This window comes from Salvelinus alpinus, chromosome 32 (genome assembly GCF_045679555.1).
Source record: "Salvelinus alpinus chromosome 32, SLU_Salpinus.1, whole genome shotgun sequence".
NCBI classification, from domain to species: Eukaryota; Metazoa; Chordata; class Actinopteri; order Salmoniformes; family Salmonidae; genus Salvelinus; species Salvelinus alpinus.
Genome location: NC_092117.1, coordinates 4,579,848 through 4,596,479, shown reverse-complemented (window position 1 = coordinate 4,596,479; position 16,632 = coordinate 4,579,848). Strand labels below are relative to the sequence as shown.

The 16,632-nt window shown below is 42.6% G+C and overlaps 1 protein-coding gene across 11 annotated transcripts in view; it reads left to right on the top strand.

Moving 5' to 3' along the window:
- The window catches only part of LOC139562251 (LIM domain-binding protein 1-like), a 44,265-nt gene extending 28,775 nt beyond the window's left edge, over nt 1-15,490 (top strand). For 3 of the 11 annotated variants that reach the window (XM_071379760.1, XM_071379761.1, XM_071379764.1), the window contains 10 exons: nt 3,186-3,291; nt 3,391-3,435; nt 3,582-3,657; nt 3,791-3,893; nt 4,023-4,195; nt 4,395-4,517; nt 6,949-7,032; nt 7,335-7,458; nt 10,455-10,591; nt 11,832-15,490. In XM_071379760.1, the coding sequence (XP_071235861.1) occupies nt 3,186-3,291; nt 3,391-3,435; nt 3,582-3,657; nt 3,791-3,893; nt 4,023-4,195; nt 4,395-4,517; nt 6,949-7,032; nt 7,335-7,458; nt 10,455-10,591; nt 11,832-12,056 (1,196 nt within the window). In that variant the 3' untranslated portion in view covers nt 12,057-15,490. The remainder of the gene's footprint in view (nt 1-3,185; nt 3,292-3,390; nt 3,436-3,581; nt 3,658-3,790; nt 3,894-4,022; nt 4,196-4,394; nt 4,518-6,948; nt 7,033-7,334; nt 7,459-10,454; nt 10,592-11,831) is intronic. The other 8 variants (XR_011672330.1, XM_071379770.1, XM_071379767.1 and 5 more) reach the window with 8 other exon arrangements.
- The last annotated feature ends 1,142 nt before the right edge of the window (nt 15,491-16,632 follow it).

Genomic DNA, 16,632 nt, shown 5'->3' with positions numbered 1-16,632 from the left:
AGTAGAAGCTATCGTTTTTCCTGTGTTAAGGCCTCAGCACGCTTCAGTTCGGCTGGTGCCTAGCCAAACTCGGCTAACCGAACATGTGTACTCGCATACTCCATTAAAAGACCTTTGATTGAAAATACAAGAAAAAAGCGGCAGTAGTACTGTTTGTCCATATTGTGAAGCCATAGCCAGATCCTCAAAATAGTCTGAATTAATCTACGATTACTCAAGATATCTGTCATTAATTTTGATGCTTTTGCAGAGGAGATCTTTTTCGTGCAATTTCACATCTAAATGAGTATTTTGGTGCTGTATTTCTCAATGAAAAAAGGTATTTGAAAACGAGTCCTCTCGTTTAAAAACAATACTTTATTGAAGAATCCCTACTGTTGACCAATCGCAGAGGAAGAGGTGTAGACTTCAGCTTGCCTCCAGATAAAATGTGTGTCGAACAGCCAAACAAATCCTCACAGAAGTCCAAAACGAAATAAAACATCACAAATGCAAACTCTTCCGAACAGTTTTGGCCGGGAAGCATTTGGATGCATTTTATAATGACCTGGGCTGGCTGAGTTGTGCACTGGAGAGGAAGGAGGGCAGGCAGCTCAGGACAGTGCACATATCCCCATCTCTCCCTCTAATCTCTCTCTACGCCCCCCCCCATCCCTGTTGTTGACGAAGTAGGCCACAGAGTAGCCTATTTTTTTATATTCCAGCCATACTTCTACAGATGGTGATGTTATTGAATACAGGTTGAGGCTCAACGCAGTGTTTCTCGTTCTTCAAATTCAGTAAGCCTTAGATGGGGTGTTTAGTTACAGCAGCGTTGTAATGAAGGCCTGAGTGTTTCAGTATGCACAGATCATCTAGGCAGGAGAAGGTTAACATCACAGCAAGCTAGAGGGAGGGGTGGGGGATGGGCAGGACACCACACAACAGGACTGTGATCACATGATTTTAGGCTGCTGTATGCAAGAGAGGGGCTTAGTGTTGTATGGTTTACTGAAACTTCTGTATGTTTTTTTTATTTTAAAAAGCTGTTTGGTACTAGAATTTGTTACTTCTGTCAAATGTGTCTCGTGTGATGGAGGATCAAGTCTGTCTATAGAGCAAAATACCTTCTCCACTTACTCAGTAATTGCAAGAGCTGCCTGGGCTGCGTTGTTAGCTCCTGACTCATGCTGCACATAAATTAACACACTTGAATAATGCAACATGGCATGTAAAAATTTAAACAGAATTACTGTTGGCAAAACAATGTTCATACAGGCTAGAACACTTTTACAATGCAAGACCATACTAGCTTTAATTGAAGGTTAACTTTACTTGCTAGCTTACAGCTGAAGCAACACATTCACTACCCTAGTACTCTCTGTGATAATATGCAAACATAATGAAAAATATGCACATTTCAAAGCTGATTCTCACCCAAAACTTGATCAATTCACTTTGTCTATCTCACCACCATAAACTCATTAATTTCCTTCCTGCCTGGTTTCCCCTATATTCCACAGCCACCCACAAAGCCAGAATCCACCGCCATGTTCTGCCTCACAAATGACGTCATTACTTTCTTAGAGACAGCGCACACTTTTATAAAAGACTGCTTCTTCTATGGAAATGTTAAGTACAATAATATAAGTCCTACATGGAAGGGATTGTCATCTGTAGCCCCACAAAATCAGTTTAAACAAGCTCGATAGCTCAACGCATTCACACACTCGTGTTGAATAATATGCATTAATCTGTATCATGAATAGACCAAGGCTACATCTTGATTTACCCAGTTTATCAATAGAGATTTAGAGCAATTCCATGGTAAGGTCAACTTGAGCATGAAATGGCTCATTTACTAAATATTTACCTAGCAAGTGTGTATTTTGAGTACATTTGGCCTTTTTATAGTTTAATATTATTTTTACTACAAAGTAGGATACAAAAGTCTTAAGTATTTTCAGTCAACCAGATTGCATAGCTTTTGGCAATGGCTCACAACTTTTTATTTTTAACAAGGCAAGTCAGTTAACAAATGATTATTTACAATGACTGCCTACATCTGTCTGTGTTTCTGACGAAGTAGGAAGGTTAATGAAACAATATCAAACAAATTTTGGTCCATTTGACTGCTACTATAGAATTCTAAAATCGAGTGAAGATATGACATTGTGATGTGACAGACGATAGTTTCTATATTTTCATTTTTTAAACCGATAGTTTAACCTATTTAAACATGACTGGCCTTGCCAGAGTCAGGCAGAGCACAACAGTGCAGCTCACAGCCAGGTGTCAAATGAGCTACCTATTCCTATTTACCATAGCCTTTTTTCAATAAATATTTAGGTTGACTTAGCCTACTATTAACACAGTGAAAGTAGGCCTAGAATGTAGATTATGAGCGGAGTGCCAAAAGCTGCGTAAAATGTCAGGGCATTTTTCTCGCTCACCTCTCCAATGTCTGATGATCATGGGCTTTTTCAAATCAAGTTTTATTGGGCACATACATGTTATTGAGGGTGTAGGCGAAATGCTTGTAACAAATTAATGTTGCAGCGGACACGCTGTTGTCTGGCATGTTTTCAAATCTTAATTTCCTTTTTGTCCCAATACCCATTTTATTTGAATTGTTGGTCGAAGTATATCTTTCATGATGATGATGGGGGAGATCTTACATTTACATTTAAGTCATTTAGCAGACGCTCTTATCCAGAGCGACTTACAAATTGGAAAGTTCATACATATTCATCGGTGAACATGCGCACTCGATCTCAGTTGAAATTGTCCCAAATCACCATTGAAAGGGTTTTGTATCACACTGTAGGCATATGATTGGTTTGTATTTATTTGCACACAAGAAAATACGATATTGGTAAAATTCCCATAATGTAGTTTTTTAAAATCTGTTCTCTCATCCGTACTCTGAAATATGCTATAAATTAATGTTATTTCAGTCAACCTACCTGGTAGAGTGTAAATAAGATTTAAAGCTGCATATTTGTCTAATAGTCAGCTTTCACACATGGAGGGGCAAAAACAAGCAAGTAAATGAATTGGTTGTAGCTGGCTTAATGGTGGAGCGTGTTGGTGCGAGGCTGCAATTCATTGGTTGGTTTTTGTTAGCACGGGCTGTGTACGGAGCCTCAGGCTGTAATCCCGTTGTCCAAATCGCTCACTCTTTTTCTCTCTCAATCTCTCTCCAGGCTGTTCGTCTAAGTCGTTCAAGCTGTACTCCCCCAAGGAGCCCGGCCCTAACGGCAGTGCCTTCCCCCCCTTCCACCCCGGCACCATGCTGGACAGGGACGTGGGGTAGGACATGCACACATTTGCCACTTAGCTCGTACTGTAAGTGTATTACTATTAGTACTGGGTTTTAATTCTGACTTTCTCCTGTCTTTCGGTCTGCAGGCCAACACCAATGTACCCCCCGTCATACCTAGAGCCTGGCATGGGGTGAGTACAACGACTGACGATCACAGCATCAACCTTGACCCCCCCCCCAGGCCTCAAAATAGTGTTAGAGCAAAGCTTTTAATTAGAAAATAAAGTTGTTGTGCCTTCCAGTCCATCTGTACTAACCCTGCTCTGTCCTGTTGCAGGAGACCAACACCATACGGCAACCAGACAGACTACAGGATATTTGAGCTCAACAAACGGCTACAAAACTGGACAGAGGTGAGCAAAGATGGCGATTTGGCTGTGCCCTTAGTCTGTGGTGGGAGATTGATTTATTGAATGATTGATTCACTGATGGTGGGAATATCTTCTCTCCCCTCTACTGTTGGACTGATTTGGTTGTGTGTTGTAGGACTGTGACAATCTCTGGTGGGATGCCTTCACCACAGAGTTCTTTGAGGATGATGCCATGCTCACCATCACCTTTTGTCTGGAGGACGGGCCCAAACGATACAGTACGAAACATTTCCAGGGCGGCTATGCTTTATTATGGGATTGCATATTTCACCCTCTAACCATAACGTGTTAATCTGCATTTGATACTAAATAATTTTATTGAAACAGTAAATGTATCCTCTCCCTAGCTATCGGCCGGACATTGATCCCGCGGTACTTCCGGAGTATCTTTGAAGGTGGCGCCACTGAGCTGTTCTACACATTGAAGCACCCTAAAGAGTCCTTCCACACTAACTTTGTGTCTCTGGACTGTGACCAGTGCACCATGGTTACACAGAACGGCAAGCCCATGTTCACACAGGTACGAAAATACACTTTCCGGTACATTTGAACATTTGCAAATACACATTACATTCCCCACTTACAATTCCACAACTCCTCCTTTCATTTACAAATCCAAACATGTATTTTAGTCTTTCTCCCCCTATTTTCTGTGCACTGTATGATAAGAAACCTTACCTTGATCTAGGTGTTTGACCTCTAACCTCTTTCTCCTTTAGGTGTGTGTGGAGGGCCGTCTGTACCTGGAGTTCATGTTTGACGACATGATGAGGATCAAGACGTGGCATTTTAGCATCAGACAACATAGAGAAGTCCTGCCTCGCAGCATACTGGCCATGCACGTGAGTCGCACACACACACCAGGGTTTCCAGGGTTAGCCAGTAATAGCAGGCGGTTGGTCAATAAATGTTCAATTGGCGCCGGCCAATTGTCCCTGAGAAGAAGAGAGAAATCCTATTGTGAAATAATGCTTTTTAGTCAATTTATGGAAATTCGAGTCTATCGGTCATGCTTATCGGTCTATAGGTTAATTTGCATAATTTTGTTTATGTATGGTATATATACAGAATCTCAAACAAATGCATAGGCAACGGAAGTTGGGCTTCATCGTTGCGTCACACCACTTTACACTGAGCTGGAGGCAGTATGCATTTTGAAAACAGTGCCTTCGGAAAGTATTCAGACCCCTTGAATTTGTTCACATTTTGTTACGTTACAGCCTTATTATAAAATATCCTCAGCAATCTACACACAATGACAGACATTTTTGCAAATGTATTACTTTTTTTTTTAAAGGATACCTTATTTATGTAAGTATTCAGACCCTTTGCTTTGAGACATGAAATTGAGCTCAGGTGCATCCTGTTTCCATTGATCATCCTTGATCATGTTTCTACAACTTGGAGTCCACCTGTGGTAAATTCAAATGATTGGACATGATTTGGCACACCTGTCTAAATAGGGTCCCACAGTTGACAGTGCATGTCAGAGCAAAAAACGAAGCCATGAGGTCGATGGAGACTTATCACGATTGAGGCGAAGATAAACAGAGCAAAGTACAGAGATCCTTAAATGAAAACCTGCTCCAGAGCGCTAAGACTGGGGCGACGGTTCACCTTCCAACAGGACAACGCAGGAGTGGCTTCCGGACAAGTCTTTGAATGTCCTTGAGTGGTCCGGACTTGAACCCGATCGAACATCTCTGGAGAGACTTGAAAATAGCTGTGCAGCAACGCTGCCCATCCAACTTGACAGGATCTGCAGAGAAGAATGGGAGAAACTTCCCAAATAAAGGTGTGCCAAGCTTGTAGCGTCCTACCCAAGTAGACTCGAGGCTGTAATCGCTGCCAAAGGTGCTTAAAACAAACATTTTACTACGTATTGAGACATGTCTTACCTTGCTTCAAAGTAGGCTACCCAAAATCAGACCATATCCGTGGAGGCAATTATTTTATATCAACTTTCTTTCATTGTCCAGTCGCCAAAGGCACAATCTTAGTCATATTAGCAACCCGTGCTAATTGTTGCATATTAGATCTCGTCTCTTTCAAAATGTCGAACTGATATTTTCATCTGTCACAAGAAACCACTCGCATGTGCGGTGTGCTTTGACAATGGTGTTATCCCCACTATGGAATGGACATTGCTGCGCTAATAATGTGAAGAAATAATAGTTTAGCAACATTTTAAGCTAAACGTTCTGATCTGTTGCGTCAGGCTACATAGGCTAGTCTATCCTCCCACAACTGTCCCAGAGTCTGTTAACCTACCAATAGAATAGGTTAACTTCCATTGGGCGATAGTAGATTCACGTAGGCTAGTGATTTTGCTGTTACTCGTCTTGTTGGCTATAGACAATATGGCATCCCAGGGGAAACAGAGGTGAAACTCACAATAAAATAAGACCGTGGGAGACTGTTTTGCGGTGCTCAAACAAAAGTTGTTCCTTACTAAATTTTTGGGGGAATGGGGAGAAATAACTGAAAGGCGTCTCAGGTAACGGGTGGGTCACTCGGTGTCCAGCGTGGCGGCTCCTTGGACCGCCTGTGGTAATGAACAACAGAGAGAGAGCGATGAGTCCGGGGTTTCAATACTTGTTATCAACTTGCAGGTGGCATGCTGCCCGGGAATGGGTCCTCTTCTCCAGTTCTTCTAAGGTCTAGGCATACCCTCTGCCTGTCTGCTTAAGCGCCCGAGTGACTGCACCTCTACTTATACTTATTTGGGTTAACGAAGGACAGGTGGGACCAATTCCAGGTGCCAATTGGTTGCAGCACCTGGACTGGGTAGTATTAGTGTTGGATCACCAGCCCCAGTTGGTGCCGGTAGAGGTGTCCATGGTGCTGACTCAACTTGGCCTCTCTAGCCCTCTGGTGCTGACCATGGTCCTGCTCCTTCCTTTGTAGCTCCCTGCTTGCCCCCGGGTTGCCACACAGTAAATGTGGACAGTTATTCTAACATCTTCAAAGTACGCATCAGAATTCAGTAAGAAGGACTGCACATCGTTGGATCCCCGACCTGCATGTTCTGTTAATATGAATGACCGTAATCTAAATGTGATTTCTGTCATTCTGAGCACTGTGGGTGGACGCCCTAATCAGGTTACGCAATGCATATGGTCCGGTATATATCACAAATTTCCGGTGCCACATTTTCCTAATGGAAACCCTGACATTGATTTATGAATTGATTTCCAGACCAGTGTTACTGACCACCTTCCCATGTTTGTTCTCTGCTCTCTTTCCACCCTTCTCTCTTCACTCTCTTCCAAGGTGCAGGACCCTCAGATGCTGGATCAGCTGGCTAAAAACATCACAAGATGTGGCCTGTCCAACTCCACACTCAATTACCTCAGGGTATGTCCAGTGGAGGCTGGTGGGAGGAGCTATAGGAGGACAGGCTCATTGTAATGACTGGAATGCAATTCATGGAACAGTGTCAAACGTGGTTTCTATAGGTTTTATTTTGTTTGATACCGTTCCATTAATTCCATTGCAGCCATTACAATGAGCCCGTCCTCCTATAGCTCCTCCCAACAGCCACCACTGGTTGTCTCGTTCAGTGCTTTTTAGTCAGTGGAATGGTAAATGTGGTTAGAGATGCTGGTACTTAAGCAGTGTTGGTAATCTGTTTCTCTGACTGTCTTTCTCTCATCTAGCTGTGTGTGATCTTGGAGCCGATGCAGGAGTTGATGTCCAGACACAAGACCTACAGTCTGAGTCCCAGAGACTGTCTCAAGACCTGCCTCTTCCAGAAGTGGCAACGCATGGTGGCCCCACCAGGTAACAATCAGACTTTACACAGACAATCCACTTGGTAGGGATGTGCATCTGACATTTTTTGACTGTTCCAGTACTCGCACCAAAAAAAAATCTGAGTACTCAAATACATTTTTTGATTTATTTGTAGAATGCAAGGCCCGAACTGGTAAGAAATACACTGCTCAAAAAAATAAAGGGAACACTTAAACAACACAATGTAACTCCAAGTCAATCACACTTCTGTGAAATCAAACTGTCCACTTAGGAAGCAACACTGATTGACAATAAATTTCACATGCTGTTGTGCAAATGGAATTGACAAAAGGTGGAAATTATAGGCAATTAGCAAGACACCCCCAATAAAGGAGTGATTCTGCAGGTGGTGACCACAGACCACTTCTCAGTAGAGCATGGAGGCGCTACCAGGAGACAGGCCAGTACATCAGGAGACGTGGAGGAGGCCGTAGGAGGGCAACAACCCAGCAGCAGGACCGCTACCTCCGCCTTTGTGCAAGGAGGAGCACTGCCAGAGCCCTGCAAAATGACCTCCAGCAGGCCACAAATTGCGGAAAATAGACGGAACACAATTATTCAAAAACTGCAGCTCGTTGTTGGATCACATATCTTCCTACTTCAATCAACCAGTCCATTTTGAATGCCATTTGGCAATGAATGTAGCTTGTGTATCCTATCAGTTAGATACTTTTTTATAGGTTTTTATTTTTGTAGGCCTAAGGGGAGCTTGTGTGCACACTCAGCATGCGTGTGATGTGGGAGCAATGTTCCCTCTAAGCCAGGGGTGCGCAAACTTTTTGGCACAAGGGCCTCATCGGGATTTTGAAGTTCAACGGAGGGATGCATTTTTTGGGGGACCAATTGATTGTTAAAATCAATTTGCGGGGTCCTCCCAAGTGGCACAGCGGTCAAAGGCACTGCATCGCAGTGCTTGTGGCGTCACTACAGAACCGGGTTCAATCCCAGGCTGGATCCCAGGCTGTGTCACAGCTGGCCGTGACTGGGGAGACCCATGAGGCGGCGCACAATTGGCCCAGGGTCGTCCGGGTTTTGGAAGGCTGATATTTCCTTGTCCCATCGTGCTCTAGCGACTCTTGTCGCGGGCCGGGCGCATGCACACTGACACGGTCGCCAGGTAAACAGTGTTTCCTCCGAAACATTGGTGCGGCTGGATTCCGGGTTAAGCGGCCATTGTGTCAAGAAGCAGTGTGGCTTGGCTGGGTCGTGTTTTAGAGGACGCACGGCTCTCGGCTTTAGCCTCTCCCGAGTCCGTAAGGGAGTTGACGCGATGGGACAAGACTGTAACTACGAATTAGATATCACGAAATTGGGGAGGAAAAAAGGGAGCCGGATTGAAGTGCCCGTGGGCCCAGATATGTCCCGTGGGCCGTCCCCCCCCCCCCCCCCCCCCCCTGCTCTAAACTGTGCACGGGCGCGCAGCTCCCCGGGATCGATTTGACAACAGCCAGTGAAACTGCAGGGCGCCAAATTCAAACAGAAATATCATAACTAAAATTCCTCAAACATACAAGTATTATACACCATTTTAAAGATAAACTTGTTGTTAATCCCACCACAGTGTCCGATTTCAAAAAGGCTTTACGACAAAAGCATACCATGCGATTATGTTAGGTCAGTACCTAGTCACAAAAAAACTGCAATTTTTCCAGCCAAAGGAGTCACAAAAAGCAGAAAGAGAAAATGAATCACTAACCTTTGATCTTCATCAGATGGCACTCATAGGACTTCATGTTACACAATACATGTATGTTTTGTTCGATAAAGTTCATATTTATATCCCAAAATCTCAGTTTACATTGGCGCGTTATGTTCAGTATGTTTTGCTTCCAAAACATCCGGTGATTTTGCAGAGAGCCACATCAATTTACAGAAATACTCATCATAAATGTTGATAAATACAAGTGTTATGCATGGAATTAAAGATATACTTCTCCTTAATGCAACCGCTGTGTCAGATTTCAAAAAAGCTTTATGGCAAAAGCACAGTCCTGTGTCATGCCAACAGTAAAGCATCCTGAGACCATTCATGTGTGGGGTTGCTTCTCATCCAAGGGAGTGGGCTCACTCACAATTTTGCCTAAGAACACAGCCATGAATAAAGAATGGTACCAACACATCCTTCGAGAGCAACTTCTCCCAACCATCCAGGAACAGTTTGTTGACGAACAATGCCTTTTCCAGCATGATGGAGCACCTTGCCATAAGGCAAAAGGGAAAACTAAGTGGCTCGGGGAATAAAACATTGATATTTTGGGTCCATGGCCAGGAAACTCCCCAGACCTTAATCTCGTTGAGAACTTGTGTAATTGTCAATAAAAACCTTTGACACTTATGAAATGCTTGTAATTATACTTCAGTATTCCATAGTAACATCTGACAAAAATATCTAAAGACACTGAAGCAGAAAACTTTGTGGAAATTAACATTTGTGTCATTCTCAAAGCTTTTGGCCACGACTGTACAAATAGAAAACCAGAGTCAAAGCAAATTAACATTCGTCTTCAAGAGACAATAAAAAAACTTTTCACGTGCCTGTTTGGGCAGACACAAATGACATTCCACCAAATAGTTTTACAATGTTTTTTAAATTTCTTGTTAAAGATCGAGCTTTGACGGCCGTTCGAGTCCTCGATTACGCATGCCCATCCCTAATGTTAGGTAAACCACACAACCTTACTTGAGACTTGAACCCTTTAGCTTGGTGCACAGATGAATCCGATTCTCTCTCTCACACACACACACAGCATATGCTTAACTATCCTTGTGGGGACCTAACAATTATTTCCATTCAATCTTATTTTCCACAACCCTAATTGTAAGCCAAAAATAGCCTTGGGGAATGTCCCAACAAGGGCAAATTGTCCTTGTTTTTCTATCCTTGTGGGGACTTTTGGGATTCCGGTACCCACGAAGATAGTAATGCAAGCTGCACACACACACACGCTGCAGATCTGTACACCTCTCCTCCTATTTCTCTCCAGCTGAGCCTGCCAGACAAGCGCCCAACAAGCGGAGGAAAAGGAAGATGTCTGGCGGGAGCAACATGAGCGCTGGTGGAGGAAACAACAGCAAGAAGAAGAGTCCTGCAAACAACTTCCCTCTCTCCACACAGGTACCTGTAAGCATCCCATCTTTACATATTTTTTTTGTTTGTTTTTAATTTAACCTTTTATTTAACTAGGCAAGTCAGTTAAAAACAAATTCTTATTTACAATGACGGCCCACACTGGCCAAACCCGGACGACGCTGGACCAATTGTGCGCCGCCTTATTGGACTCCCAATCACAGCCTTTTGGGGGGGGGGGGTGATGGGTGTGGGTTTGGGACAGGTAACATGGGGGTAGACATTTCTGGTCAGATTGGAGAGATAGGACAGGTAGGAAAGGAATATGGGGGGGGTATGGGGCATGAAAGATGGGGCTGGTATGATAAGGATATGAGTTTAAGACAGGTTTGTTGGGGATAGGAGAAGACAGGATATGGGGTTGAGAGGAAGAAGGGTGGAGGTGGGGCCTTTTGGGTTTAGGATCAGATTGGGAAATGGTGGTAGTGTATTATGTTTATGATGCCTGTCTGACGTGAGCCAGTGCTGGGCAGTCCCTGGTCCTCTGGCCTACGGGTCACACACATACAGGAGGTAGACATTACCACTGGTCCTGGATGAGATACTATATCAACCCTCTAAATGTTAGTTAGGAGTGGAGATGCACCAATCTGATTCTAGGTCTGTGGTTAGGGGTAAATTCTACTTGGAGCAGGTGAGACATTCTGCTCAATCTGCTTTATTGTCCTACAAACTTAGGCACAGCGGTAGTAGCTGGTTTTATCAAAACGTAGAATTCACAGACAGCTTAGGTGCTTTTGGTTGGTTAAGTGAGCCAATGAGACCCGAGGTGGAATGAAAAACCCCATGATGCAGCACTCGAGGATCAGGGCTGCCCACCGCTGACCAATAGGGGAAGGGCAATACTACCCAAATCCCTGGAACAGAGGCTGGCATTGCGCCTGCTGTAGATGGTGTTGAATATTTGGGCTGTGTGCCTGAAACCCAGAGCTATGTCTGGTTGTGAGTGGGTTGAGCATTGATGGACACACACTGAAACATGAGTTATCCTTATTTTCATAGGTACTGAAAGGCTTCATTCTAAAATGTCCATATCATTTTAGGCCTTCAAGGACCTAAAGGTTACGTAAAATATTAATCATAAGTGTCATCTAGCCTAAAATCCACCATTACATGTAACCACGGTAGTCCCAGCCCCATCCATCCCATTTTCGAAGTCCTTTGGGATCGTCCATGCTCGGTTCTCCCCCGTGGTTATGGGGATAATGTTCCGGCCCTTGCTGTCCCTCTTTAGGATGTGATGATGGTGGGCGAGCCCACACTGATGGGAGGGGAGTTCGGAGACGAAGATGAGCGTCTGATCACGCGGCTGGAGAACGGTCAGTTCGACACGGCTAACGGAGCGGGGGGCCTGGAGGACGAGGACAGTTTTGGTAGCTCCCCTGCTCTGGGGGGCGCACACTCCCCCTGGAACAACAAGACGCCCAGCAGCCAGGACAGCAAGAATGACGCACAGTAGAGCCACAACCATAAACCCTAACTCACCACCCAGATACGCTACTCATCTACCTGCAAAATGAATCCCACTCATGCTCTCTCTCGCACATGCTCAGTGGTGCTCAACCCCGGCCCTCTTCCCCATGCTCATCAGTGCTAGGCCTGACTCTGTTCTGTTTGTGTGTGTGTGAGAGAGCCTGTGCTTACTGGTCAGAGTGTTTGAGTCAGAGCTGGGTTCGGCCTTCTATGATCAGTGCTAGCTAGCCATGTTGGCCATTTTGCTGGCGGACATATTGGCGGGTTCTTGTTCCAACCTCGGGTCTCTGGGTGTATTGCCTTGACAGCCGTACCTCTATTTCTGTTGTGCTCACCTCACAGGGAAGGAATACCTATCTTTTATTTATTATCTCTTAGATTTTAGCAGAGTAAAACGTATTGTGTGCACTACAGCATAAATCCAACGTTCAGTTTTTAAAAAACTAAATTATTTGTTTTGTAGGACCTGGTTGGAACAAAAACCTGTACACTGCCGGAGCTTGAGGACCGGAGTTGAGAACCGCTACGCTAAACCTAAAACACACACAACACATGCACGCAACACATACACACACACACAACTCGCTCGCACACACACACACACACAGACACTCTGAGGTACTGGAGAGCGGTCCTACTTCCCCACCTGGACCAGAGCACCAGGCCATACAGAAGTGGGTTTTAATTTTCTATGTTTTTAGTTTGATTTAAATTTTTTATTTTTATATCAATTTCTAAAAATGAAACAGACGAGCAAACAAATAAATGAAACAAAAATACACCCCAGAATATTCTTTACTGTTTTCCACTATCTTCAATCTATTTTTCTTATGAATTGATGGTGTATTTTGTTCTTTTTATTATGGCTTATATAAAGAAATTGTAAAGCGTCAGAAACCTGTGACTGGAGAGGAGAATCTACGGTATGTAACTGTATAAATATTACTGTTAGATCATTTGTATTATTGTCATTAAGATTACTACATCTATGTAATATTGAATTGTCTATGCCTGATACAGTATGTTGCCTGTCAGTGTCAGACATGGTAATGACGTTATAACGAATCCCAGTGATTCGGATCTGAAGGGAAAAGCCACCTCTTTTAATGTCCAAGCCTGCAACTTAAATAGCACCATGTTCCCTGTGAACTACTTTTGACAATGACCCATAGGGCTCTGGTCAAAAGTAGTGCACTATATAGAGCAGTGGTTCTCAACTGGTTTTTCCTGGGGACCTAATTTGAACCAGGTCTGTCGTGGTCCAGTATTTGCATTGCGTTGTTTGTTGTTGCCAAAATGCATACTATTTTCAATGCTATATTGATAGTAAATGTATCAATTATATGACAAGGGAACCACAGTTCAATTTTGCCCATATTCTTGAAGAATGTTAAACTCACTGGTTTGAGACTACAAAATCAACCCATTCTGCTAAATAGTGCTGCTAATAACTCTATATTGAAAATACTGTGATTTTTAAGAAAAATAGTTGAGGTTAAATTAAATATAGTTTCATTATAATTGTTTGTTTAACTTCAGACTTGAGGATGTATTTTATTTTTTAACTGGGACACTCGCGACTCATTCAAAACCTCTCACGAGAGACCCACCAGTTGAGAATTGCTGATCTAGAGGATAGGGTGCCAGTTGAGACCCATCCCAACTCCCTGTCTACTTATCTGCTCAGTACCTCACGTCCACACCTCAGACAGTACAGACACGTATTTTCTCTCTCCGATATGCTACGGAAACTTTTGAAGACCATTTTGGCACGGCATTGTAAGATATAAGAAAACAACACATTTTGTATTGGCTTGCGTTTCCCAATAATTTGTAATCACTATTTTTGAAAGCTACAAACCAAGAAGCTACTTTGCAAGATCCTTTTAAATATTGATCCCCGATATGCTATTTGTTTGTATTAAGAATAATTTTGTGCGCTCTTTCCCTCTTATGTTTTTGTGTCTTTGTGCTTGTATATTTAAGGTAGTTTCTGTATAATTGTTCTTTTACGTATCCTTCCTTAGATCAACACCCTATGGCATTTCTCCAATGTAAAGATACATTTAAAAAAAAAAAAAAATTTTTTTTTTTTTTACTGTTTGGAAATTCCATTCAAGGGTACAACCACCAATCATGAGAGCTGGCTATGAATTTTTGTTCTACATACAATTTATTTATTTTGATACCGATGCCAATAGCTAGGTTTCCATCCACTTTGCGACAGATTTTCATGCGAATATTCTAAAATCTGCATAAAACAATATGCGCATTTTCCTACCAGAGATGTTTCCATCAAACGGACTTTTTGCTGATAAAAGGCTGTGCGCAATGACGTAGTAGACAAAACTAACTTTTGCAGTTAAATTCCTATGTATTCAAGTTAAATAGGTTTTTATTGCATTTTCAACTCTACTGATGGTTTTGTCACGAACATTGTTGCGTTTTTGTAGCAAATGTACACGCTCTGGTTTTGACAGGTGCACTCTAGCCAACAGCTCACAGATACAGTGCGGGTAGGCTACCTACATTATAAGATGATTATGGATAAGAGCGATTTTTATTGGTCAAACTGCAGCCAAGCATCTATCATTTCACCAGAATAAGATCCTCAATATTTAGTGGAAAGGAGCATCAAGTTCTTCACCTTGCACATTCACCACCCTATGAAGCTGTAGCCTACTTTAAACTCGTCGTAGGAGAACCATATACCATATCATCGCGTGACTCCCAAGTTTACTAAAATATTATGGTTATTATATCAATATTTGCGCATAAAGGTGTTTCACCCCCATTGTTTTGCACAATTAATTTGAGACACAAAAAGATGCCACCATGTCGAACAAACAAATTGGCTGTCGGCTTTTATAAAATTGTACCAGCATTTCCTGTTTCAATCAGCCCTGTCGATACTTTTATGCGCCAGGTAATTCATCTGCATGAAATGGTTGGATGGAAACCTGGTTAATGAGTTTGCAAGTTCATGTACAATATCTATGCCTTTGCCCCCAATGTCATTTTGTAGGCTTTTCTGGCTATGTCATCTCAACTATACTTCACATTTTCAATAACTGACTCCGATGTCACGATCAACATTCAGATGTCTGAAAAGACTAGAGAATTACATTATTTTCACATGCTTTTCCATACGTTTCTCATAGGTAACTTGACATGCTTTTCAGTCAAGTCAATAGGAAGAAATCACCATAGGAAGAAAAAGATTATAGAAAAAGGACTACTTAAAAATAAAAATCTATGTCAAATCCATCAGGTCCTAAGTTGAACGAGTAATGCATTTCTCGCTCTATATATTAATCTTTAACGCTGCATTGTTGAAAGACCTGTACGTAAGCATTTCACTGTTAGCCTACACCTGTTGTTTAGGAAGCATGTGACAAATAAAATTTGATTTGACAGTGATGAATGATTCCTCTGCTTTCTCTGTACATAACTTGGTGTAGATGCTTAGTTTCACCACCAGGGGTCTCCAGAGCTTGAGCAGCCCACAAGTCTGCAGGGTCAACCCTTTTTTTACTAACTCCCAAACTGTCTCTAAATCCATTCAGACATCACCAGACTTAACTGTATAATGTTTTCAACTTTCCAATCATGTTCCCTTCAGCAGGCCGACTGAGTAGAGACTGTGGCACGTCTCAAATTACACCCTATATAGGGCACTATCACGTATAGCGCTGGTCAAAAGTACTAGCGTCTGAGTGGTGTGACGTACCCATACATGTCCCTGTTAGCGCATCATAGGCGTGGTTTGATATACGGTTTATATTATATTTTGCCGCGTTTCTGTCATTTAGTAATGTAACGGTATCAATAAAGACACTTTCTCTTAAGCGCAGTTGACTGAGGTTCTTCACTTGCTATGTCTGTTCTTAGCACAGAGGCAAATCCGTTTAAGTCAACTTTTCACTGTCTTGCATTGATGTCAATGGGAGACAGTGAAAATGTGACTTAAGTGGAAGTTAGGTTTTGCCCTAGAGTTAGCGGGTGGGTAAATAAGTGTTTTAGTAGCCTCAGGCCTTCGAAGATATAGAGAGAGACTGACTTTTGTCAAATTGTCCTTCATGTTAGCACGGAAAGCTCCAAGACTAGAATGCAATTACCAATACTGTTATTTCCATTCTAAAATATCACGTCTGGTTATAAGAAGACCGTTGATACATGATGTGGGAGATGATAATGAGTAGAATTGACATTTCTTCACCGGGGTGCCACTTTGGTTTTTGAAGTGTGGGGGGGGGGGTCCTCCCCAAGTGTTGTTTTTTGCTGTCTAAAGCTAATTTCCTGCATTTTTACACAATCCAATATGCCATCTCTAGAACAAAAACTAAGCAAAAATACCCACAGTCATCAAGCTTGGTAAGAGATTATTAAATATGTTTAAGTGATTTAACAAGACTGAACTAGATCAAAGGTAATTCAATAATACATATTGTGTTGCACCTTTTAACCAATAGCCAAACAAATGAACAACTCTAAAAAAAACTAAGACTTATATTCTCTTTATTAAGACCTATATCAAATTTCAGCCAGACCGACCAGCCAGC